Source organism: Chlorocebus sabaeus, chromosome 1 (assembly GCF_047675955.1).
Source record: "Chlorocebus sabaeus isolate Y175 chromosome 1, mChlSab1.0.hap1, whole genome shotgun sequence".
Lineage (NCBI taxonomy): Eukaryota > Metazoa > Chordata > Mammalia > Primates > Cercopithecidae > Chlorocebus > Chlorocebus sabaeus.
The window spans coordinates 11240489-11265258 of record NC_132904.1 but is presented as its reverse complement, the minus strand read 5'-3'; the positions used below and the strand labels follow the sequence as shown (position 1 = coordinate 11265258).

The following is a 24770-nucleotide window of genomic DNA, read 5'->3' as shown; positions in this document are numbered from 1 at the left end:
GAGAACTACCTGAATGCGGGAGGCGGAGGTTGCAACGAGCCAAGATCACACCACTGCACTCCAGCCTGGCGACAGAGTGAGACTCTGTCTAAAAAAATAATAAAAAATAAAAAAGTAAAAAATAAGGAAAGAAAAAAGAAAAAAAAAAAAAAAAAAAAGGCCGGGCACGGTGGCTCACTCCTATAATCCCAGCACTTTGAGAGGTTGAGGTGGGTGGATCACCTGAGGTCAGGAGTTCCAGAACAGCCTGGCCAACGTGGTAAAACCGTCTCTAATAAAAATACAAAAATTAGCTGGGCGTGGTGGTGCATGCCTGTAGTCCCAGCTACTCAGGAGGCTGAGGCACAAGAAATGCTTGAACCCGGAAGGCAGAGGTTGCAGTGAGCCCAGATTACGCCACTGCATTCCAGCCTGGGCAACAGAGTGAGACTCAGTCTCAAAAAAAAAAAAAAAAAAAAGAAAAAGAAAATGTAAGGTCTTTAGGCTCTAGGGTCTGTGGCTCAGGCTAGAACTAGAATCCAGACTACCACCAGTGATTTATGGTTTATCCCTTTATTGTTTCTCCTTTTATCAAAACGTGTCACAGCTGGGAACCAAGAGGAAGTAAAAAAAATACCCACAAATTTTCACCCTGACTCCCCTATTACTCCGCCCCCAACCCCCAACCCAGGGCTTCCAGCCAACCCCGAGCACACATGATCATCTCCCCCCCACCCTCAGGCTTCGCCCAGCAATAAATACAGGTGACCATGATTCAATGAAACCACAACTGATTTCTCCATCTTAAATGCCCCTCAAAGGGGACAAGAAGGGGGCAAAAGAAGTTTAATGCCCATCCCTAAGAGGTGTGGAAACTTCTTTCTGCCAAGGGACAGAGGAGGTAGAACTGCCCCTCTCAGAACTGCAGCAGCTCTACAAGGAATCAGGGAGAGGAAAAGGAGAGAACGAGAGGGAAAAGAATGTTCTTTAGCAACCTCACTCCTTTGAACCATTCATCCCGTCCCAGGTAAGGGGTGGTCCCAGTGTATCGGTGGGGCATAAAAAGGGGAGGGCTGACAGAGTAGAGCCTGAAGGAAGAAATGAAAGGAGGGAGAGCAATCTGGTGGGAGGGAAGGGGAAAAGGAGCCCTAACTCATTGCCCTCATCTTCTTCCAAGAAATGGCATCAACATACAAGAGGCATGAATGGATAGAGTTTGGGGGTGTTCAGGGCTCCTAAATAAGGGAAAGAGAAGGGGCGACAAGGGCCCTGTGGTTTCTCGGTCTTCATAAGTGAATGCGCTCCAGTTAGAGCAACAGGATGTTGGGGGAATGAAGGGAAAGGGTTGGTATCAATGGAGTGGGAGAGGTGAGGAGATCACAAGAGGAATTTGGAGCCCATGGTCAGCCCTCTCATCTTGCCCAAATGTTGACAGAATCTGGGTCTTGGACTAGCATAAGTGAAGTCTGGGGAGGGCCGAACTCCAAGGCAGACGAAAGAATATCTCTCAGCACTACTGCTCCCTTTCCCTCCCCCTAACCAAGAACATCCCTTGGGTTATCGCAGGTGAATACTCCAATCAGATGCCACATTGATGCCAGGCTTGCGCAGGACCAACACAGAGGTCTCAGGGTCATGCTGGAAGGACAGGCGGCTTTCTGGAGATCCTGGAGGAGGAATAAGAAAAAGTGCCATAGTCATACCAATGGACTATAGCATAGTAACTACGTTCCTACAGGCAAGGGCATCCCTAAACCTGCCCTGGCTTCCCCTCCTTCCCCCATCCTAGGGACCAGATTGGTCACTCACCTTTTGTCTGGAGTACCACAGCTGCTGGCTTTCCAGCCCCTATTATCACCACCCGCTCAATCCAGATTGGTGTCTCAAAGTGTCCTTCAGGGTCTGCCGAGCTGGAGATGGCAAAAGCAGATGTCCATCAGGGGGAAAAATATCAGAACAGAAGGAAGGAGGAGACCCAAAACAAGGTCAGGATGTGAGAAAAGAGCACAGTGAACTGGGAGCCCCCGCAAGGATCAGGCCCCAGCAAAGGCAGCCAAGGAAGAATGGGTGCCCCATTACCTAGAGACAAGGGTGTTGCCAGAGAATAAGAATCGACGCAGCAGGAACTCTTGGCGAGTCTGATAGTTGAATGTGTGCCCATCATCCAGAAAGAGCTCTCCTTCAGCTGTACCCTGAGCAAGAAGTGGGATAGGTGAGCGCCTGAGCCCAAGAGGGAGTGAGGGGCCCAACCCCAGGGAACTGAGTCCTAGGAAGGCAGGCAGATGGCTGAGGAGACACACTGCCTATGCACTTACCTGAGGACTAAGCGCAACAAAGAGAGTGATTGGGTCATCCTTCATACATTCTGAAGACCGCCGCACTCGCATCCATCGAGGCACAATTGTCCCTCCACGCTGGAACACAGGGATCTAGGGCAAGAGCAATGCCAGGATGAAGTTGCCCCCTTGTCCAACCTTGGGCCCCACAGCCATGTTTTGCTCTTACTCATGTAGGCCCACGTAGGTACTGGACTCTAAGGTACACATTCTCTCCCCTTCTGGAAATTTACAGGGAGATGGAACTGGCAGCCGGACCAGGCTTACTCACACTGCTTAGAGTTACAGGCAGGTACAGGGTCTGGGGACCATGATGCTTCTGGTAGCTTTGAATGTCATACCACACCTGTGGGTGACAAAAGAGGTAAGATACAGATCACTCAGTGCACAGGGTCCATCCTGTTTGCCTCCTTAGGCTTCCACCATCGTTTCCCACCATGCCCTTCCTTAACTCACCTCCCCTTGGCCAGGCAGATAGACCTGGACACCATGGGCTCCAGAGTCTGATACAGGGTGAACCAGCAATGCATCCCCTAAAATATGCCAGAATCAACTCTGAATAGGGGGGATTAGTTCCCAGAACAGGGAGCACCAAAGTGCCTGCCCTCTGCACCACCAGCCTCATTAGTCCCTCCCTGGGCATCGGCAGTGCTGCTTGGCCCAATGCCAACCCACCACCAACTGTCCTCATGTCTCACCAAGCAAGTACTGATCATCTATACTGAAGGTGGTCACATCCTGAGGATACTGCACCCACAGGGGCCTAGGAAGGAAGAAAGACATTAAAGGAAAACTTTTCAATTTTGGCACAAGTCAGAGATGCTCCTCCAGGAACTGGCAATAAGAAAAGAACAGCACAGTCCGGGTGCGGTGGCTCACACCTGTAATCCCAGCACTTTGGGAGGCCAAGGCAAGCAGATCACCTGAGGTCAGGAGTTCGAGACCAACTTGGACAACATGGTGAAACCCCATCTCTACTAAAAATACAAAAATTAGCCAGGCGTGGTGGCGGGCACCTGTAATCCCAGCTACTTGGGAGGCTGAGGCAGGAGAATGGCGTAAACCCAGGAGGCGGAGCTTGCAGTGAGCTGAGATCCGGCCACTGCACTCCAGCCTGGGCAACAGAGCGAGACTCCATCTCAAAAAAAAAAAAAAAAAAAAAAAAAAAAAAAAAAAAAAAAGAACAGCACAGGGGTTAAGACCCAGGAGTTTGCAGTCAGTCGGGTTGTGGTTCAGGTCTCAGTTATGCAATCCAATCTTAGTCATTTAACTTCCTAAGCCATCTCCCTGCTGCTTCTCTGCCTGCTACAGAAACCATGCTGCACAGCAGCCTGCCAGTAGCCTCCTTGTATGTTTTCACCGCCCTGGTATACAACCCTGGCTTGCAAGGCCCTCCAGGAGCAGATCACACTTTCTCCTTAATCTCATCTCCTAGTTCTCCCTCTGCTTCCTTACCCAAGACATACTGAGTTTTTTTCTACTCCTAGTGCATAACAAACTAATTTCTACTTTAGAATTTTTGTACTTGCAATTCCCTCTGCTTGGAAGATTCTTCCTACATAACATGGTCTGTCCCATTCATTCAGGCCTCATGTCACATAGCCTTCTTCTCAAAAAGATTTTTATTTTTATTTATTTTTATTTTTTTGAAATGGAGTCTCACTCTGTCACCCAGGCTGGAGTGCAGTAGAGCAATCTCGGCTCACCGTAACCTCTGCCTCCTGGGTTCGAGTGATTCTCGTGCCTCAGCCTCCTGAGTAGCTGGGATTTCAGGTGCCATGACACTCAGCTAATTTTTGTATTTTTAGTAGAGACGGGGTTTCACCATATTGGCCAGGCTGGTCTCAAACTCCTGACCTCAGGTGATCTGCCCACCTCGGCATCCCAAAGTACTGGGATTACAGGTGTGAGCCACTGTGCCTGGACTCAAAAAGGATTTTTATGACCACCTAATCCCATTACCCTGTTTTATTTTTCTGAAAGAGTTTATGACTGCTGGCAATTTTCTTTAAATGTTTACTATTATTCATCTCCATTAAGCTCCCCTTCACTCTTGACCTTAATGATTTTCCATCCTTTACAAGGCTATGTTGAGTGAAGAAAGAGGCCCATAGATGAAGCCCAGTTCCTAATGTCCCCCAGCCACCTCGGCCCACTCTTCACAGCCCAAGTGAATGCCTCACCTCATGACAGGAATGCCTTCCCGATGGGCCTGATAGAAGAGGGTGTACCAGAAAGGCAGCAAAGAATATCGCTGGCCCAAGGCATCTCGGATTATATCATTGTGCTGAGATGGTAACAGCCATGGCTCTCGCCGCCCAGTGTCCAAGTGGGCATGTGCCCGGAAGAATGGCTGGTAGGCACCCATCTGGTACCAGCGCACAAGCAGCTCTGGCTCTGGGTTTTTGAAGAAGCCACCCACATCCGCTGGGAGAGGGAAGAGAGGAAGCAGGTTGGAAAAGAGGGTGAAGAAAAGATACTGCCTGAGAAATTTCCCAAGGCCCTAACCTGGAATCTCAGCTCTCTTTACTTACACCTTGGTCCTGTGCCCTCTACTTTGCCCCTCTCCCACCAAACCAAGACCCCAGATTCCTCCCTGTCTTACCCCCACAGAAGGAAAGTCCCACCAGCCCCAAGCTGAGACACATAGGAATAGAGATCTTCAAATGGTCCCACTCGGCAGTGTTGTCCCCTGTCCACACGGCTCCTGAGGAAGACAAGAAGTGGGGAGCTTGCACATGGTAAAGGGGTTCAGCTTTTTACATGGCTGACCTCCCACATCTGCTCTGGGTCCCCAGAACCCTGCTGAAGATGCAGTTCACAAGAACACTTGAACAAGGAGTGGACCTCCCGCACCGACTTCCTTCAAAGCGCATAGCTGAAGAAGCTGATGCAGTGTGTGACTCCCATTCCTCAGAGAGCCAGGTCCAGGTCCATGGTGCCTGAGATCTGGCCTTCACACCCTTCTGCCACAGTTCCATTCTCTAAACCTTACCAAAGCGCTGGGAACCAGCGAAGAAGGCCCTGGCCAGGACAAAGGGGCGTTCCATGCCCCCAGAGCGCTGTCTCAGCCCATCAGCAGTCGCCATGTGCTGGGTGAGGCGAGAAGAAAACAGGGGTAGTGAGGAGCAAAAGCCAGCTGTCATCTGGTGCAAGTTCCCTAGGCCTCAGTCTCTGGGCTGTTTTTCCTCTTTCCACCAACTCTCCTCTCTCAGCCCCTTACCACATAAAGGCCATAGATGTTATGCACATCCCGGTGCTCCCAGCCCCCATAATGCTGGGCATCCTTGAGCATGGTGACCTCAGGACCATTGAATACAGATGGTTCGTTCATGTCATTCCAGACAAAGAGGTTGGGAGCTGAGCCCTGGGAACATGGGCAGAAAATGGGGACAGAAGGACAGAGGGGAGGAAGAAAACAAAACAGTATCAGAGAAGAAAGCTTCTAGGAATCTAAAAAGATGCATTTTTCAGGGCCCTCCCCAGATCATCAAGACCCCCGATATGTTGCGGGCAATCACCCACAGAAGGGTTGGCAAGTGGAGAGAGATTCAGGGAGGCAGGTGGGACAGACAGACGCAGGTCATGTGGAGAGGCCTTCCCTACCTCATAATTGTCATAGCTGAACATGTTAGCCCACCAGGCCCTCATCGTGGGATTAGTGAAGTCAGGGTAACCAGCTGAGCCTGGGAGAAGTTAAGGGTGGCTCTCAATCCCCTAAGGGGCAAAAGAGCCACCATTCTACCTCCCTGGCCAATCACCTCTCCCTCAATTCTGGGTCTACCTACCTGGCCAGCACCAGCCCTCATAGTCAGAGCCATCCCGGGTTTTAACATACAGCCCCAGGTTCCGCAGCTCGTCGTGAACTCGGTAGCCGGAGTCCACCTTGATGTGGGGGTCTACGATGGCCACCAGCTAGGGGCAAGGAACATGGGTGATCAGGTCTCTTTAGGGCTAAACTATGCTTCAGCCCTATCCTGAGAAGACCAAGCGTGACTGCAACACCTTACCTTCCGCCTCTTAGAAGCCAAGCGCTCAAGCATGGTGCGGGGCTGAGGGAAGCGACTGGGGTCCCAGGTGAAATACCGCTTGCCATCAGCATGTTCAATGTCCAGCCAGATGACATCGCAGGGCAGGTTGTGTTCATCAAAGCCCTGATCCACTTCCAGCACATCAGCCTCGTCCCGGTAGTTCCAACGGCTCTGGTGGTAGCCGAGGGAGAAGAGTGGGGGCAACGCCTGGGTTCCTGCAGGTTCATCGAGGGATGGGGGTCACAACGAGGATCAGGCCCAACACCCAGAAACGGAGGGAGGCTTGTGAACTAGAGGCAGGCTGAGGGGTACAGACCTAGAAAACAAGCTGGGGCACAGGATCTCTGAAAACACACAGAATCACCCCTGACAAGAAGAAAAGAGCAGAAAAATGAGGCTGTCAGGGAAAACCATGTACCTGTGAGACTAGCATATTGCCGGAAAACATCAGAGATGGAGGGCCCAAGCAGCAGGAAGACATCAATGATGCCAGTTTCTGACATCCAGCGAACATCTGTCTGTGGGGTCTCCCCAGAGCCCTGCAGGTAGTCCATCATCTTCCCAAACAGGGTCTGTATAGGGGACCACAGAGGGGTCAGACACCTCCTGCCCTCCCATTTTCCAACCCCAAGACAAAAAGCAGCAATTTTCTCCCACAGTCCACACACAGCTGGCTCTTATGAGTTGCTTTGGGTAAGACTAAATGGGGCCGCCTCAGTGAGGCTTTCCTGGACCACACTATCTAAAGCAGTACAGCCCCCACCCTACTCCACCAGTTTGGGGTGATTAAGTGCTAACAAAGACATGAAAGAGTCTTTGTTAGCACTTAAACACCCCAAACTCATCTTCCATTCTTTTTTTTTTTTTTTTTTTGAGACAAGAGTCTTGCTCTGTCACTCAGGCTGGAGTGCAGTGGCGCGATCTCAGCTCACTGCAAGCTCCGCCTCCTGGGTTCACGCCATTCTCCCGCCTCAGCCTCCTGAGTAGCTGGGACTACAGGTGCCCGCCACCACGCCCGGCTAATTTTTTGTATTTTTTAGTAGAGACGAGGTTTCACCATGTTAGCCAGGATGGTCTCGATCTCCTGACCTCGTGATCTGCCTGCCTCGGCCTCCCAAAGTGCTGGGATTACAGGTGTGAACCACCATGCCCGGCCTTTTTTTTTTTTTTTTTTTGAGACAGAGTCTCACTCCTTCGCCAGGCTGGAGTGCAGTGGTGTGATCTTGGCTCATTGCAACCTCCGCCTCACCAATTCAAGCAATTCTCCTGCCTCAGCCTCCTGAGTAGCTGAGACTACAGGCGCACGCCACCACATCCAGCTGATTTTTGTATTTTTAGTAGAGACAGGGTTTCACCATGTTGGCCAGGATGGTCTCAATCTCTTGACCTTTTGATCTGTCCACCTCGCCCTCCCAAAGTGCTGGGATTACAGGTGGGAGCCACCACGCCTGGCATCATCTTGCTTTCTTATTATTTTTATTTTTCAAACATTTTTATAGAGATGGGGTCTCGCCATGTTGCCCAGGCTAGTCTCGAATTCCTGGCCTCAAGCAATCCTCTTGCCTCAACCTCCCCAAGTGCTGGGATTACAGGCATGAGCCACCATGCCCGGTCCCATCTTGCCTCCTTTGTTATGTGTTTAACGTGTCTTCCTCCCTGTGAGTCAGAACCTTTGCTTTTTTTTCTGAGACAGAGTCTCGCTCTGTCACCCAGGCTGGAGTGCAGTGGTGAAATCTCGGCTCACCACAACCTCCGCCTACCAGATTCATGCAATTTCTCCTGTGTTAGCCTCCCAAATAGCTGGGATTACAGGCGCCCGCCACCACACCTGGCTAATTTTTGTTTTTCTAGTAGAGATGAGGTTTCGCCATGTTGGCCAGGCTGGTCTCCAACTTCTGCCCTCAGGTGATCTGCCCACCTCAGCCTCCCAAAGTGCTGGAATTACAGGCATGAACCACCACACCCAGCTCAGAACCTTTTCAACCTCAGTTAACACCATATCCCAGCACCCAGAAGAGTACCTAGCACACAACACACTGATAATAGTGCATTCCATCAGTCCAGAACAGACAACGCCTTCCCTAAGAATGGCAGTGGGCATGTGTCATCTGGCAGTGATTAGGGAACTCAAATGCTGCCCACCAGGCCCAGGGCCCCTTCTCTCACCCAGGCCCCAAATAGCTAATGCCCCCAGTATACCTATTTGTCTCAAGGCCTGGAAACTTCACTCCCTCCTTTCTCCCCATGCCTGTGCTCTCACCTTCCCAGCAGTGTTGGAGGATATATCAACCCAGGTCTCTGCAGCATTGAGCCAGAAGATGCCCAAGTCACGATGAGGGTTGTGTGCCAGGAGCACAGGCACAGACCCATACAAGGCCATGGGGTTGTACAGCTCATACTGGAACACATCCAAATTGTAGAGGCGATATGGCTCCCCACCCCTGCAGGCAAACAGACAGATGTGGGCTGCTAACTGGCCCCAGGCTGCATTATACGCTGACTCCCCTCCACAGACACAGGTGAGAGATAAGCAATGGTTCCTCTGTCCTTTCTCAAAAAATTTTCTATCACCAAAGGTGATTCTGGACACAGGAAGTTACCCATGCTTGTCTGGAGTATCCAATGTGCACACCCATCTCCCTAAAGGCCTGACTCCTTCGTGCCCACCTCCATCTTCCTGATGTCACTACAGAACTCACTCAGTGACCTTCAGCCTCAGATTGTCTGCATGCTCAGGGATCCCATAGACATGCTCCATGCCTGGCAGAGAGAAATCCAAACCCACAGACATGGGGCCTAGAAGAAAAACAAAGAACAAGCTTCAGAGCTTCTGCTTGGAAAGGAGCCCTGCACCTCAACCCAAGGAACCCAAGCCCCTCACCATATGGTTTGCTGTCAGAGTGAGTTTTGAATGTCTCCTCCCAGGCTCCTGGCTCATCTTTCTCTGCCTTCCCCTGAGTCTCCTCTGGCTGTTAAGAAGAAAAGAGGACCACTCTCCAATCATACCAGTTCTCTCTTTTCCCACTCCCATCAACTAAATCCCATCCCTGATGGTGAGACTAAGTTCAAGTTTCTCATGGGCCTATCCCCTCCAGCCTCCCAGTCAGCCCAATCCTCCAACCACCCACCCCCTCCAACTTGCCTTGTCACCATCCCTGGGTGTTTCCTCAGGCTGGGCCCCATCGCCCTCAGCTGGGTCTTTTGATCCTTGCCTGGAAGGTAGGAGAGCTGTCTGCTCCAATCCAGAGGGGGCAGGGACGAGGGGCTAGTGGAAGGAGGGGTTGGGGAATAGAGAGCCAAGGGTCCAAAGGAACGAAGGCATTGGAGGAAGGGACTAAATGTTAAAGCTTGGAGAGGGAACCCACAATGAGCAGATAAGTTTGCAAAGGATGGGGAGAGAAATGAGAAAGGAAAATGAGGAATAAGTGCCACCAGGAGGCACAGGCCTGAACACCAACCTCTGCCAACATCCCAGAAGAGACAGGCAGGATGATTCAGGGGCCTGGGTTATGAATGCCAATCCTGGCTCTGTTGCCTCTACTGAAAGACTGTGCCCCCAACTGCCCTCCCTGGGCCTCAGGCTCCTGGCCTGACACAAGGGCTTTGCAAGGTATAGCAAGGTATGACCCACAAGGTATAGTATGTGGGTCACACTATACCAAGCCTCTACAGATATACACGGGGACTTCAAGAGGTTCCGCAAAAAAATGCTTCCAGGGCAAGTAGCTCTGCCCAGAACCTTAGGTGGCCCTCAGCTGAGAGTCAGGAACCCCAGCAACAGGCAGCATGGCTCCATCCCTTGGCAAAGCAATAAGCTCCCTACACTCCTTAAGGACCTGACTTTGAGTATTTCATCTTCCTTCTTCTGGGGGCTCCCAGCCAGGGTAACAGGTAACGGGACCAGGTATCACACAGCAGGGGAAAGTGGGGTGAGTGAAAGGCTGGAAGGGTCTGGGGCACCTCCCCCTGAAGGCTACAGTGAGGAATGGGTAAGGGCAGAGGAACAGATACAGTACCGGTGGCCATGGATTTACCTAGAGAAAAGGTTCTTGATCTTATCCCACATGCTACCGAGCGTGAGACTAACTTTATCCGAGAAACTGGGGCAGGAGGAGATGGGTAGGGAAGGGGAAAAAGAGGCACAAAACCAACACAAAAACAGAAACATAAAAGTGAGTTTCAGTTGACAAACTTCCAGAGATGGGGAAAAAGAAACCAAAAAAAAATAAAAAATAAAAAGGAAGAAAATAAATCTGGGAAATGTGATGATGTGAGAAGGGGAAGAAGGAGACACAGACCCAGGCAGGCCTCCCAGAGATGCCCAGGCCACAGATCAGGGACAAAAGTGATTGCCTCCTGATCTGGACAGGAAATGGAAAAAACCGCTCCCGGGTCTGGTTCCTACCGTCCCTGACAGAGAGCTTCTCCCAGCCCCCAGCCCCTACCTGGCTGTCCCGCCACCCTGTCTCCTCCCAGTGCCAGACCTCACAACACCCCTGTGCTCTTTCACACTAGGTTCCCTGCAGTCCCAACCCCTATACTCACGAGACCCTAGGGGCCCTCTGGTGCTCAAACTCCAAGAGTCCTCGGGCATTGACACTAAGCAGAAGGCTTCGGTCCTCTAGTAGGTCAAGGCGGAATGGCCGGGCTGTCAAGATGATCTTGTAGGGTCCCTCAGCCATGGTTAACTCCACACTGTTGTCATCACGACCAGAGACAGAAAGCCTGGGAAATATATCAAAAGAAATATAAGGAAGTACAAAGGGCCGAGAGGAGTAATGACACTTCAGAAGATAGAGGGAAATCTACCTGCTAAGAGAAATAGGCAGTGTGCTAACAGAGCAGGGACAGACAAGTTAATCAACAGAACCAAATAAAGGGCCCAGAAACAGACCCAAGGATATTTATTACCCCTTTTTTTTTTTTGAGACGGAGTTTCACTCTCGTTGCCCAGGCTGGAGTGCAATGGTGTGATCTGGGCTCACCGTAACCTCCGCCTCCCAGGTTCAAGCAATTCTCCTGCCTCAGCCTCCCGAGTAGCTGGGATTACAGGCATGTACCACCACACCCAGCTAATTTTTTATTTTTAATAGAGACGGGGTTTCTCCATGTTGAGACTGGTCTTGAACTCCTGAGCACACGCCCAGCCACTTACTACTTTTTTAAATGTACTAAATACTAAGAGGTGACATCGCAGATAAGAGAGGAAAGGAGAACTATTCAAAAATGGAATTGAAAAAACATTTTCCATATAGGGAAAAAAATGATTTTCCAACTATGAAGAAAAATGATTTTTTTTTTTTTTTTGAGATGGAGTCTCACTCTATTGCCCAGGCTGGAGTGCAGTGGCACAATCTTGGTTCACTGCAACCTCCACCTCCCAGGTTCAAGCAATTCTCTTGACTCAGCCTCCCAAGTAACTGAGACGACAGCCAGGTGCCACCACACCCGGCTAATTTTTTTTTTGTATTTTTAGTAGAGATGGGATTTCGCCATGTCAGCCAGGCTAATCTCAAACTCCTGACCTCCAGTGATGCATTTTCCTTGGCCTCCCAAAGCGCTGGGATTACAAGCATAAGCCACCACGCCTGACTTCTTGATATCATATATCTAATGCCAGATACAAGTATCAACTGCAGAAAGATTATGATTTAATTTTTTTTTTTCTTGAGACAGTCTCATTCTATCACCCAGGCTGGAATGCAGTGGCATAATCTCAGCTCATTGCAACCTCTGCCTCCTGGATTCAAGTGATTCTTGTGCGTCAGCCACCCGAGTAGCTGGGATTACAGGCACCCACCACCACACCCAGCTAAGTTTTGTATTTTCAATAGAGACAGGATTTCACCATGTTGACCAGGCTGGTCTTGAACTCCCGATCTCAAGTGATCTGTACGCCTCAGCCTCTCGAAGTGCTGGGATTACAGGCATGAGCCATCATACCCAGCCTGCTTAAAATTTAAAAGTAAAAGGTTTAGGCTGGGCTCAGTGGCTCACAGTTGTAATCCCAGCACTTTGGGAGGCCAAGGCAGGTGGATCGCTTGAGCCCTGGTGTTCAAGACCAGCCTGGGCAACATGGCGAAACCCTATGTCTACCAAAAATACAAAAATTTGCCAATCTCATAACCCGATCTCAAAATAAGTAAATAAATGAAAGCAAAAGTGTTAGAAGAAAATTTAAAAATATATTTTTGGCCGGGCATGGTGGCTCAGGAGTTTGAGACCAGCCTGGTCAACATACTGAAACCCCATCTCTACTAAAAATACAAAAAGTAGCTGGGCATAGTGGCGCACGCCTGCAGTCCCAGCTACTTGGGCATAGTGGCGCACGCCTGTAGTCCCAGCTACTTGGGCATAGTGACGCACGCCTGTAGTCCCAGCTACTCGGGAGGCTGATGCTGAAGAATCACTTCAACATGGGAGGCGGAGGTTGTGGTAGGCCGAGATCGCACTACTGCACTTCAGCCTGAGCAACAGAGCGAGACTCTGTCTCAATACATATATATATGTATGTTTTTTCTGACCTTGAGGTAGAGAAGGACTATTTAAACACAACAAAGAAAAGGCTAACACCAGAAGGTAAAAGACTGACACATCTAACTACATTAAAATTAGAAATTTCTGTTTATCAAAAGATACCTTTAGGATCACCAAAAAAAAGGAAAAGTCTAAGAAATTTTACCAGTCTAGGGAGGCCTAAGGAAACATGACAACTAAATGTAATAGGGTATCCTGGATGAAATCCTGGAACAGAAAAATAATATACACAAAAACTAAAGAAACCTCAAGTATGAACTTTAGTAAATAATGTATCACTATCAATTCACTAGGTATCACAAATGAACCACAGTCATGTTAATAATAGGGAAGGTTGGGCGCAGTGGCTTACGCCTGTAATCCCAACACTTTGGTAGACCAAGGCGGGCGAATCACTAGGTCAGGAGTTTGAGACCAGCCTGGCCAACATGGTGAAACCCCACCTCTACTAACAATACAGAATTAGCCAGGAGTGGTGGTGCACACCTGTAGTCCCAGCTACTCGGGAGGCTGAGGCAGAAGAATCGCCTGAATCCAGTAGGCAGAGGCTGCAGTGAGCCGAGATCATGCCACTGCACTCCAGCCCAGGCAACAGAGCAAGACTCCATCTGAAAACAAACAAACAGGGAAAACTGGGTGCAGATAAGCGCAAACTCTCATCCTTTCATGTTTTCTATAAATCTACAACTAAAATGAAAACTGGCTGGGCACAGTGGCTCACGCCATAATCCCAGCACTTTGGAAGACCAAGGTGGGTAGATCACGAGGTCAGAAGTTCGAGACCATCCTGGCTAGTATGGTGAAACCCCATCTCTACTAAAATTACAAAACTTAGCTGGGCATGGTGGTGCACGCCTGTAATCCCAGCTACTGGGGCAGCTAAGCCAGGAGAATGGCTTGAACCCAGGAGGCGGAGGTTGCAGTGAGCCAAGATCATGCCACTGCATTCCAGCCTGGGTGACACAGCAAGACTCCATCTCAAAAAAAAGAAAAAAGAAAACTGTATTTTTTTTTTTTTGGAAAGAGATGGGGTCTCACTTTGTTGTCCAGGCTGGCCTCAAACTCTTGGGCTGAAGAGATCCTCCTGCCTCAGCCTCCTGAGTAGCTCGGGCTACAGGCACGTGCCACCATGTGCAGCAAAAGTATGTATGCGTGGTTTTGTTTTTGTTTTTCCAGACAGGGTCTGGGTCTGTCACCCAGGCTGGAGTACAGTGACGAGATCTTGGCTCACTACAACCTACACCTCCCAGACTCAAGCAATCTTCCCTCCTCAGCCTTCTGAGTAGCTGGGACCATAGGCACGTGCCACCACACCTGATTTTTCTATTTTCAGTACAGACAGGCTTTTGCAAAGTTGCCAAGGCTGGTCTCAAGCTCCTGGACTCAAGCAATCTGCCCTCTTCGGACTCCCAAAGTGCTGGGATTACAGGTATTAGCCACTGTGCCCTATGCCCTTGTGTTTTCTTTTAAAGACACCTTGGCGAGCACAATGGTTCACACCTAAGATCCCAGCACTTTTGGAGCCTGAGGCGGGTGGATCACCTGAGGTCAGGAGTTTGAGACCAGCCTGGCTAACATTGTGAACCCCTGTCTCTACTAAAAATATAAAAATTAGCCAGGTGTGGTGGCACGTGCCTGTAATCCCAGCTACTAAGGTGGCTGAGGCAGGAGAACAACTTGAACCCGGGAGGGGGAGGTTACAGCGAGCTGAGATCACGCCACTGCACTCCAGCCTGGGTGACAGAGCAAGACTCTGTCTCAAAATAAAATAAAATTTTAAAAAAGCAAATAAAAGAAACCAGGAAAGACAACCAAGCCAAGACCACCATGAGATGTCATTTTATACACAAGCCAGTGACAAAACTTAAGTCCAACAACAGTATCAAGTGTTGGAAATGATGGAGATCAATGAGGCCTTTTTTTTTTTTTCTTTTGAGGCTGAGTCTCCCTCTGTAGCCCAGGCTGGAGTGCAGTGGTGCAATCTCGGCTCACTGCAACCTCCGCCTCCCGGATCCTGGTTCAAGCAATTCTCCTGCCTCAGCCCCCCGAGTAGCTGGGATCAGAGGCACGCTCCACTAAGCCCAGTTAATTTTTGTATTTTTAGTAGAGACGGGGTTTCATCATGTTGGCCAGGCTGGTCTCGAACTCCTGACCTCTTGATCCACCCGCCTCGGCCTACCAAAGTGCTGGGATTACAGGCATGAGCCACCGTGCCCGGCTTCAATGAGGCCTTCTTATAGTGGAAGTGTAAATTGGTAAACCACTTTGGCTTTATCTTGGGAAGTTGATCATCTCCATATTCTACAATCCTGCAATTCCTCTCCTAGTTATACACCAAAGAGAAACTCTTGCGCAAGGGTAACAGGAGACAGGTACAAGAAGTTTCATAGCAACACTTTTGGCTAGCAAAACACTGGAAACAACCCCAAGACTTATCAACCTAGAAATGGATTAATCAGCTGGGGTATATTCATACAACATAATAATATGCAGCAGTAAAAATGAATGAACTAGAACTATATGAAACAGAATTAAAGTTATGTGAAAAATGGAAACCCCAGAAAACCACATGCACTAACATACTTCCTCTGTAAAGCTCAAAAACAAAAAAAAATATATAATTTATTGCTTAGGCACACAGATATATGTGTGCACAGGTATACACACATAACTGTAAGAACAAAAAAAAAAGGCAAAGGAATGATAAGCTTCAGAGTAACAACTACCTACATCTAGAGCAGTCAAGGGTACAGGACAGTGAGATACGACTGGGCTGAGGGGAGAGTTTACAGGGTGGAGTATTTGAGACAGAGTCTCACTCTGTCGCCCAGGCTGTAGTGCAGTGACACAGTCTCGGCTCACTGCAACCTCTGCCTCCTGGGTTCAAGTAACTGTCCTGCCTCAGCCTCCTGAGTAGCTGGGATTACAGGTTAGCACAACACCCGGCTAATTTTTGTATTTTTAGTAGAGATGGGGTTTCACCATGTTGGCCAAGCTGGTCTCCAACTCATGACCTCGTGATCCGCCTACCTCGACCTCCCAAAGTGCTGGGATTACAAGCGTGAGCCACCACGCCCGGCCACTATTATTTTCTAAATTATGTATTTAAGAGAAAGTCACAGATGGATGCATGGAACACTGATGACAGGGTATCATCACACAATAATCTGAGTAATCCTATTCTGAATATCTGAGGAAAAGGAAAGGAGGAAGAAAGGAAGGAAGGAAGCAAACAAGCAAGCAGGCAGACATTGTATACCTGGAGGACTAGATCTGTAAATAAACAGGGCCTTGTTTATTTCTACTTATATCACCAGCACCTAGCCCAGGCCAGTCAGGGAGGAGAAAGCAATACTTGTTTGCTGAATGAATGAATGAATGAGGATAAAGGGGTAAAGAGAAAAGTGAAACAGAAGAAGAGGTGGGGAAAGGTTGAGAAGTATGGCAAGGTGCTATGCTAGTTAACTGCTACCTTATTGTGGGAAAGAATGTCAGCAACCAAAAAAAGGTCCATCAGGAAGGAGAAAGGGGCCACAGAAATGGATGCTTCTCAGGAAAAATTTACCGAGCTATTGGCGGATCAGCCACCAAAACATCTGGCACACGGTATCGGGGTCGCCGAGGCTCCAGCTCATCAATCCTGATCCGAGTCATGTTCTTCTGAAGCCCCTGAAGCTCTAGCACCAGCAACACCTGCGGGGACAGAGGTTTGGATCTAGAGAAAGGAAAGGGGCTACACCATGGAATGCCCTTTGAACCCATTCTCTCCTAAGGTGTCTCTTCCTTTGAGCCCTTTGCCTAAAGGCCAAGATCACATTTCTTCGTAAAGTAAGAGTTGAAAGGTTAGGCTGGGACAAAATGTTGGCCACAATTTCCCCCTTTCCAAATTACCCCACAGCCATTGTCCCACCCCCACCAGACTCCTCCTTGTCTCCCCTGACCTTGGTGACCTCATGGATGAGATGGACCGTGAGAGAATCAGGACCAAGCTGTAGAGAGTCCAGCAAGGCTCGGTATGGAGAGAGGCCTGGCCGTATGCTTCTCTGTCGCCTGCCAAGTGAAGGGTTGGGAAGTAAGGTAGGGGGCCACCTGCAATGTCCCTAGGTCCCTCTATCACCTGCAGTGTCCTTAGGCACTCCATCTGCCACAGACACCTCCCACATTACCCTACATTCCATCCCTTTCTCCCAGAAATATCATACTTGCAGAAAGAACTCTCTTCACAGGTCTTAAAGTTGCTTCTATCCACAGCGAGGGTAATCCCCAGGCAGACCCCTAAAAAAACCAGTACCAAAGATGCCCAAGACCTATGGAGAAAAGGATAAAGATGGAGCAATCAGCATGGGGTCAGGAAGGGGCCCCCTTCAAAAGGAAAAGCTTCTTCCTGTCACAGCACTAAGAGATAGTTGAGGAAAGGGGGAAGAAAGATGGAGTAACATCAAACAGAAAAGAAGGCAGAGTGGACATGGGGTTAAGAATCAGGCCTGAGAAGTTGGCTCACTCACACCTTCCCTTTGAAAGGCAGAGTAGGCTGGGCACAGTGGCTCACGCCTGTAATCCCAACACTTTAGGAGCCTGAGGCGGGCGGATCACGAGGAAGGAGATTAAGACTATCCTGGCTAACACGGTGAAACCCTGTCTCTACTAAAAATACAAAAAAACAAGTAGTCGAGCATGGTGGCAGCCACCTGTAGTCCCAGCTACTCGGGAGGCTGCGGCAGAAGAAAGTCATGAACTCGGGAGGCGAAGCTTGCAGTGAGCCGAGATTGGGGCACTACACTCCAGCCTGGGCAATAGAGCGAGACTCTCTCAAAAAAAAAAAAAAGAGGCCGGGCGTGGCGGCTCACACCTGTAATCCCAGCACTTTGGGAGGCTGAGGTGGATCACAAGGTCACAAGGTCAGGAGATCCGAGACCATCCTGGCTAACACAGTGAAACCCCGTCTCTACTAAAAATACAAAAAATTAGTCGGGCTTGGTGGCAGGCGCCTGTAGTTCCAGCTACTCGGGAGGCTGAGGCAGGAGAATGGCATCAACCCAGGAGGTGGAGCTCGCAGTGAGCCGAAATCGCGCCACTGCACTCCAGCCTGGGCAACAGAGCAAAACTCCTTCTCAAAAATAAAAAATAAAAATAAAATAAAGGCGAGTAGACAGAGGATCTTTCGCCTTCAGAGGCCCTGGTGTTGACTCTGGTGACATCAGCCTCTCAGAGGAAAGGAGCAGTAACAGCCAGTCTCAGAGGAAATGGTAGTAGCATATGTGTGGAACAGAGAAACAAAGCAAGCTACACCTTTCTATGGGCAGGGTATTGGGTGGATGCAGAGTTAAAGAGCTAAAGATGAGGCCGGGCATGGTGGCTCAAGTCTGTAATCCCACCACTTTGGGAGGCTGAGGCGGGTGGATCACCAGAGGTCAGGAGTTCAAGACCAGCCTGGCCAACATGATGAAACCCCATTTCTACTTAAAATACAAAAATTAGCTGGGCGTGGCATTGAGCATCTGTAGTTACAGCTACTCGGGAGGCTGAGGCATTAGAATCGCTTGAACCCGGGAGGCAGAGGTTGTAGTGAGCCAAGATTGCGCCACTGCACTCCAGCCTAAGTGATGGAGCAAAACTCCGTCTCAGGAAAAAAACAAACAAACAAAAAAACCTAGCCTGCTGGTTACAGTTCCTAGGGTCCTAACATCCCTAGTACCCTAAGCAGCCTGTTTCTCTGATTTCCACTCCTGTATCTTCAAAACACCACCATCACTACCCAAAGCTGGAAAAAAATAACAATAGCTAAAATGTTCTGAGCCCTAATGCACTCCTAGGGGCCTGGGTAATCACTTTATATTACTAGTTTTCAATTCTGCCTGCAGTTTTTGTTTTTTTGCTTTTTTTTTTGAGACAGTCTCACTCCATCACCCAGGCTAGAGGGCTGTGGCATGATCTCAGCTCACTGTAACCTCTGCCTCCCAGGTTCAAGCAATTCCTGTGCCTCAACCTCCTGAGTAGCTGGAATTACAGGAGCATGCCACCATGCCCAGCTAATTTTTGTATTTTTAGTAGAGACGGAGTTTCACCATGTTGGCCAGGCTGGTCTCAAATTCCTGACCTCAAGTGATCCACCTGCCTCGCCCTCCCCAAGTAGCTGGGACTACAGGTGGTAGCCACAGCACCCAGCTAACTTTTTTAAAAGTTTATTTTTGGTCAGGCGCAGTGGCTCACGCCTGTAATCCCAGCACTTTGGGAGGCTGGCCAGGCGGATCATGAGGTCAGGAGTTCGAGACCAGCCTGGCCAATATGGTGAAACCCCATCTGTACTAAAAATACAAAAATTAGCCAGGCGTGGTGGGGGGGGCCTGTAATCCCAGCTATTTGGGAGGCTGAGGCAGGATAATTGCTTGAACCAGGAGGTGGAGGCGGAGGCTACAGTAAACAGATCACACCATTGCATTCCAGCCTGGGCAACAGAGCACGCCTCTGACTCAAAAAAAAAAATAAATTTTTTTTTGGTAGCAACAGAACCTCACTTTGTTGCCTAGGCTGTTCTTAAACTCCTGGGCTCAAGCAATCCTCCTATCTTGGCCTCCCAAAGTGCTGGGATTACAGTGTGAGCCACTGTGCCCAGCCTGCCGTTTTTAACAATACCAGTGACCTGGTCTCACTTCTAAAGATTTTAACTTAGGCCGGGCACGGTGGCTCAAGCCTGTAATCCCAGCACTTTGGGAGGCCGAGACGGGCGGATCACGAGGTCAGGAGATCGAGACCATCCTGGCTAACACGGTGAAACCCCGTCTCTACTAAAAAAATACAAAAAACTAGCCGGGTGTGGTGGCGGCGCCTGTAGTCCCAGCTACTCGGGAGGCTGAGGCAGGAGAATGGCGTAAACCCAGGAGGCGGAGCTTGCAGTGAGCTGAGATCCGGCCACTGCACTCCAGCCTGGGCGACAGAGCCAGACTCCGTCTCAAAAAAAAAAAAAAAAAAAAAAAAAGATTTTAACTTAATCAGAGAGGAGCCTGTGCATCAGACTTTTTTTTTTTTTTGAGTCTCACTCTGTCGCCCAGGCTGGAGTGCAGTGACGTGATCTCAGCTCACTGCAACCTCTGCCTCTTGGGTTCAAGGGATTCTCCCGCCTCAGCCTCCCGAGTAGCTGGGATTACAGGCGCTTGCCACCATGCCCGGCTAGTTTTTTGTTTTTTTTTTTTTTTTTTGAGACGGAGTCTCGCTCTGTCGCCCAGACGGAGTGCAGTGGCTGGATCTCAGCTCATTGCAAGCTCCGCCTCCCGGGTTCACGCCATTCTCCTGCCTCAGCCTCCCAAGCAGCTGGGACTACAGGCGCCCGCCAACTCGCCCGGCTAGTTTTTTTGCGTTTTTTAGTAGAGACGGGGTTTCACTGTGTTAGCCAGGATGGTCTCGATCTCCTGACCTTGTGATCCGCCCGTCTCGGCCTCCCAAAGTGCTGGGATTACAGGCTTGAGCCACCGCACCCGGCCTAGTTTTTTGTATTTTTAGTAGAGATGGGGTTTCACCATGTTGGCGAGGCTGGTATCGAACTCCTGACCTAGATCCACCTGCCTCGGTCTCCCACAGTGCTGGAATTACAAGCATTGAGTCACCGGGCCCAGCTGGCTAAAGGTTTTTTAAAGCTCCCTAAACAACTCTAATGAGTAACCTGGGTTCACAACCACTTCTTTACGTGCATACTTCTTTTCCCTTTCATTCTTTTCTTGGTGAATATAGGGTTGGGGTTTATTTCCAGATGAGAAAATTAAAGCATAAAAGGGTGAATAGTTCACCCAAGGTTGAATAGCTGGTAAATGGTGAAACAAACTGAACCCAGTTGTGCTTGACTCTGGGACCCATGTGCTTCACCATGATGCACAATACAGCACACTAATCCCTAGCAGGATGAAATGGGCGTGTCTCATTGAGAACCATCATCCCAAGCTTATCGCAAATTGTCAATTTCCCAACGTGCTATCAAATGACAGACAAGAGACTAATAGGCTTATTTAAATAAGTTAGGTTGACGAATATATTCATCCAGGATTCATCCTTAGGATTCTGAGTAAATCCTAAACAAAAACTCTCAAATTTTAATGTCTGTTAAGAATCAGCCAGGCGCGGTAGCTCACATTTGTAATCTCAGTACTTTGGGAGGCCCAGGTGGGCGGATCACGAGATCAGGAGTTCGAGACCAGCCTGGCCAACATGGCAAAACTCCATCTCTACTAAAAATCCAAAAATTAGGCCAGGCGTGGTGGCTCACACCTGTAATCCCAGCACTTTCTGAGGCCGAGACAGGTGGATCACCTGAGGTCAGGGGTTTTGAGACCAGCCTGGCCAACATGATGAAACCCCGTCTCTACTAAAAATACAAAAAAAAAAAAAAAAAAAAAAAAAGGCTGGGCACAGTGGCTCATGCCTGTAATCCCAGCACTTTGGGAGGCCGAGACGGGCCAAGAGGTCAGGAGATTGAGACCATCCTGGCTAACACAGTGAAACCCCATCTCTACTAAAAATACAAAAAATTAGCCGGGCGTGTTGGCAGGCGCCTATAGTCCCAGCTACTTGGGAGGCTGAGGCAGGAGAATCGCCCGAACCCGGGAGGCGGAGGTTGCAGTGAGCCAAGGTTGTGCCACTGCATTCCAGCCTGGGCGACACAGTGAGACACCACCTAAAATAATATATACAATATGCATGTGTGTGTGTATATATATGTATACATATGTGTGTGTATATATATGCATATATATGTGTGTGTATATATGTGTGTGTGTATATATATACACATATATACACAAAAATTAGCCAGGCGTAGTGGCACATGCCTGTAATCACAGCTACTGGGGAGGCTGAGGAATGAGAATGGTATGAGCCTGGGAGTCAAGAGGTTGCAGTGAGCCAAGATCGCACCACTGCACTCTAGCCTGGGTGACAAAGTGTGACTCTGTCTCAAAAACGAGAAAAAAAAGTTGCCCAGGCTTGCTTGAACTCCTAGGCTAAAGAAGTCTTTCCAGTTTGCCCTTCCAAAATGCTGGAATACAGGTGTGAGCCACTGCACTCAGCCTGGACATCGCATTTTATTTATTTATTTTTTTTGAGACTGAGTTTCGCTCGTTGCCCATGCTGTAGTGCAATGGCACGATGTCAGCTCACCGCAACCTCTGCCTCGTGGGTTCAAGCGATTCTCCTGCCTCTGCCTCCCAAGTAGCTGGGATTACAGGCGCGTGCCATCACACTCGGCTAATTTTGTATTTTTAGTAGAGACGGGGTTTCTCCATGTTGGTCAGGCTGGTCTCGAACTCCCAACCTCAGGTAATCTGCCCACCTTGGCCTCCCAAAGTGCTGGGATTACAGGTGTGAGCCATCACGCCCAGCTGACACTGCATTTTAAACATGCTCTCCCAGTGACACTGATGTAGGCAGAATAGGAGCATGCTCTGAGAAAGTGTTTCAAACTGGGGGTGAGAGGGTTCTTCTAAGCAGTGAAGTTTTACAACTGCCGGGCACAGTGGTTCATGTCCATAATCCTAGCACTTTGGGAGGTCAAAAAGGGAAGATTGGGCCGGGCGCGGTGGCTCAAGCCTGTAATCCCAGCACTTTGGGAGGCCGAGACGGGCGGATCACGAGGTCAGGAGATCGAGACCATCCTGGCTAACATGGTGAAACCCCGTCTCTACTAAAAAATACAAAAAATTAGCCGGGCGAGGTGGCGGTCGCCTGTAGTCCTAGCTACTCAGGAGGCTGAGGCAGGAGAATAGCGTAAACCCAGGAGGCGGAGCTTGCAGTGATCTGAGATCCGGCCACTGCACTCCAGCCTGGGCGGCAGAGCGAGACTCCGTCTCAAAAAAAAAAAAAAAAAAAAAAAAAGGGGGAAGATTGGGCAACATAGCAAGACCTCATCTCTATTTGAAAAAAAAAAAAAATTGGGCAACATAGCCCTCATCTCTATTTGCAAAAAAAAAAAAAAAAAAGAGTAGTGGGGCATGGTGGCTGCTGCCTGTAGTCCCAGCTACCCGGGTGGCTAAAGCTGGAGGGCTGCCTGACCCCAGGAGTTTGAGGCTGCATGAGCTATGATTACACCATTGCTCTCCAGCCTGGGCCACAGCACAAGACTCTGCCTCAAAAAAGTAAATTAATTAAGACCGGCCAGTGTGGTGAAACCCCGTCTCTACTGAAAATACAAAAATTAGCTGGGCATGGTGGCACACGTCTGTAATCCCAGGACTCGGGAGGATGAGGCAGGAGAATCGCTTGAATTCGGGAGGTGGAAGCTGGAGTAAGCCGAGATTGCACCCCCGCATTCCATCCCAGGCAACAGAGCTAGACCTTGTCTCAATAAGTAAACAAACAAATAAATAAAATTTGACAACCTATAATAAGGTAACTAAAGACAGGGTCTATTATACACATTTTATCTAGTTATCCAGCATTAGCTTCAGCATCTGCTTGAAAGCTAAAAGTACCAGAAATGAGATCACAGAGTGTACTGTGATCTCATCACAGGACACTCCTCCAGCTCCAGAAACAACTGTTCCACAGCAAGCCAGACAGAAAAATGAAGAAAACACCAGGCACTGTGGTTTAACAAGCCAAGCAGGAGTAACTATTAGCAAAACAAGCTGAATAAATGCTACTAGAAAATTCTATAGCAAGGCATGCGGCACAGGCCCTGCAGTGACCTGAGTGACTGCAACAGGCACTCTCGGCCACTGACCCATGTCCACCTGCCAAAAGCAGCAGTAAACGGAAGTACAGTGAGTTAAACACCCTCTGGGGCCCTATTTGCAGTCTGTAAAATTGGTTCGGAAAGATGCCAATGGAGATAGGATTTCTAAAGCATCTTTCAGATATGACCTGTTGGAGGGCCCTAAGGAATTAACGGATGCCTTGACCACCCCGAGAGAGGAGTTAATAGGCCAAAGTCAGAAATAAGCTGCAGGGCAAGTTGCACCCATTTATTGTTTCAGATCACAGGCTCCCAAATAACTGAGTTTATGATCCAAGCTTTCTTCATCGCTTCGGACAGTACACGCCTACCCCACCCCAGTATATCCGTTAGGTCCTAGTAAACATTTGTGGCACTGCTGATATGTTTCGAATCTTTTTTTTCCCCAGTAATATAAACAAGAGAGCGTGGACCAAGTCATTCGATTACATGTTGTGTTTGAGCAACACCATCCACGCCGTGAGCTTACTGGATCCTGGGCCGTGCCCAGCGACCGTGGACAGTGAACTAAGCCAGAGCTGGTGCTCACGTGAAGACAAGGGCAGAGGAGGACTGTACAGCCAGAGGGGTAGTACAGGCTTAACTGCCGACCCGGTGCTTCTAGCTCAGCCGAGGGGCCGCAGGGCCACAGGCTGCATTCCCCGAAGCCAGGCCGCATCTTTTCCCCCGCCCCGACGACCCCGCGCACTGCAGGAAGGGGGCGGCGACGTTGACCGCCGCAAGCAGCCAAAGGCGGCGGCTGAGAGCGGCCAAGGCCGAGAAAGACGCACAGCTGCGGCTTTACTGAACCGCCCGGCGGGAGCCCGGAGCCCCAGAGGCAAGGCCCCCAGCGTCGCTCGGATCTACCACGGGGAGACTGGAGGCATCTGAGACCGCCTCCAGAGGAACAAAGGTTCCTCGCGAGGCCGGGGGTGGCAGAGTGTCAAGAGAACACACAGGAAGGAGTGGAATGGGGCTTGGGGGATCTAGGGGCGTCCCAGGCGTGCCCCCAGATTCCGGGCTTCTCACCGCCTCCTACGCGCCGCCACTGCCGCTACCTCCGCCATCTTGTGCCGGGTTTGCTCCTTGACCCCGAACCTCCCGCCCCACCACGCACACTCAGCCACGTATCCTAGTTCCCGCCCCTTCCGGCCTTCTGATTGGTTCGGCCTGAGCACAGCCAGGCAACTG

General features: G+C 49.6%; 1 protein-coding gene across 2 annotated transcripts; it reads right to left on the bottom strand.

The window, feature by feature from the left end:
• Nucleotides 1–536: 536 nt before the first annotated feature.
• Nucleotides 537–24715, bottom strand: GANAB (glucosidase II alpha subunit). 2 transcript variants are annotated; one of them, XM_073015451.1, is made up of 25 exons: nt 24609–24715; nt 17086–17190; nt 16825–16933; nt 16449–16576; nt 10892–11071; nt 10381–10446; nt 9485–9558; nt 9228–9311; nt 9046–9142; nt 8607–8787; nt 6765–6918; nt 6326–6561; nt 6104–6230; nt 5922–6001; nt 5539–5682; nt 5311–5407; nt 4921–5022; nt 4499–4742; nt 3014–3078; nt 2772–2848; nt 2587–2661; nt 2295–2408; nt 2059–2171; nt 1789–1889; nt 537–1646 (listed from the first exon to the last, which is right to left on the bottom strand). In XM_073015451.1, exons 1-25 carry the CDS (start codon nt 24644–24646, stop codon nt 1537–1539), a joined length of 2901 nt encoding a protein of 966 aa, XP_072871552.1. In that variant the 5' UTR covers nt 24647–24715; the 3' UTR covers nt 537–1536. The 2 variants fall into 2 exon arrangements, with proteins under 2 accessions (XP_072871552.1, XP_072871555.1); XM_073015454.1 differs by lacking the exon at nt 10381–10446.
• Nucleotides 24716–24770: the final 55 nt, after the last annotated feature.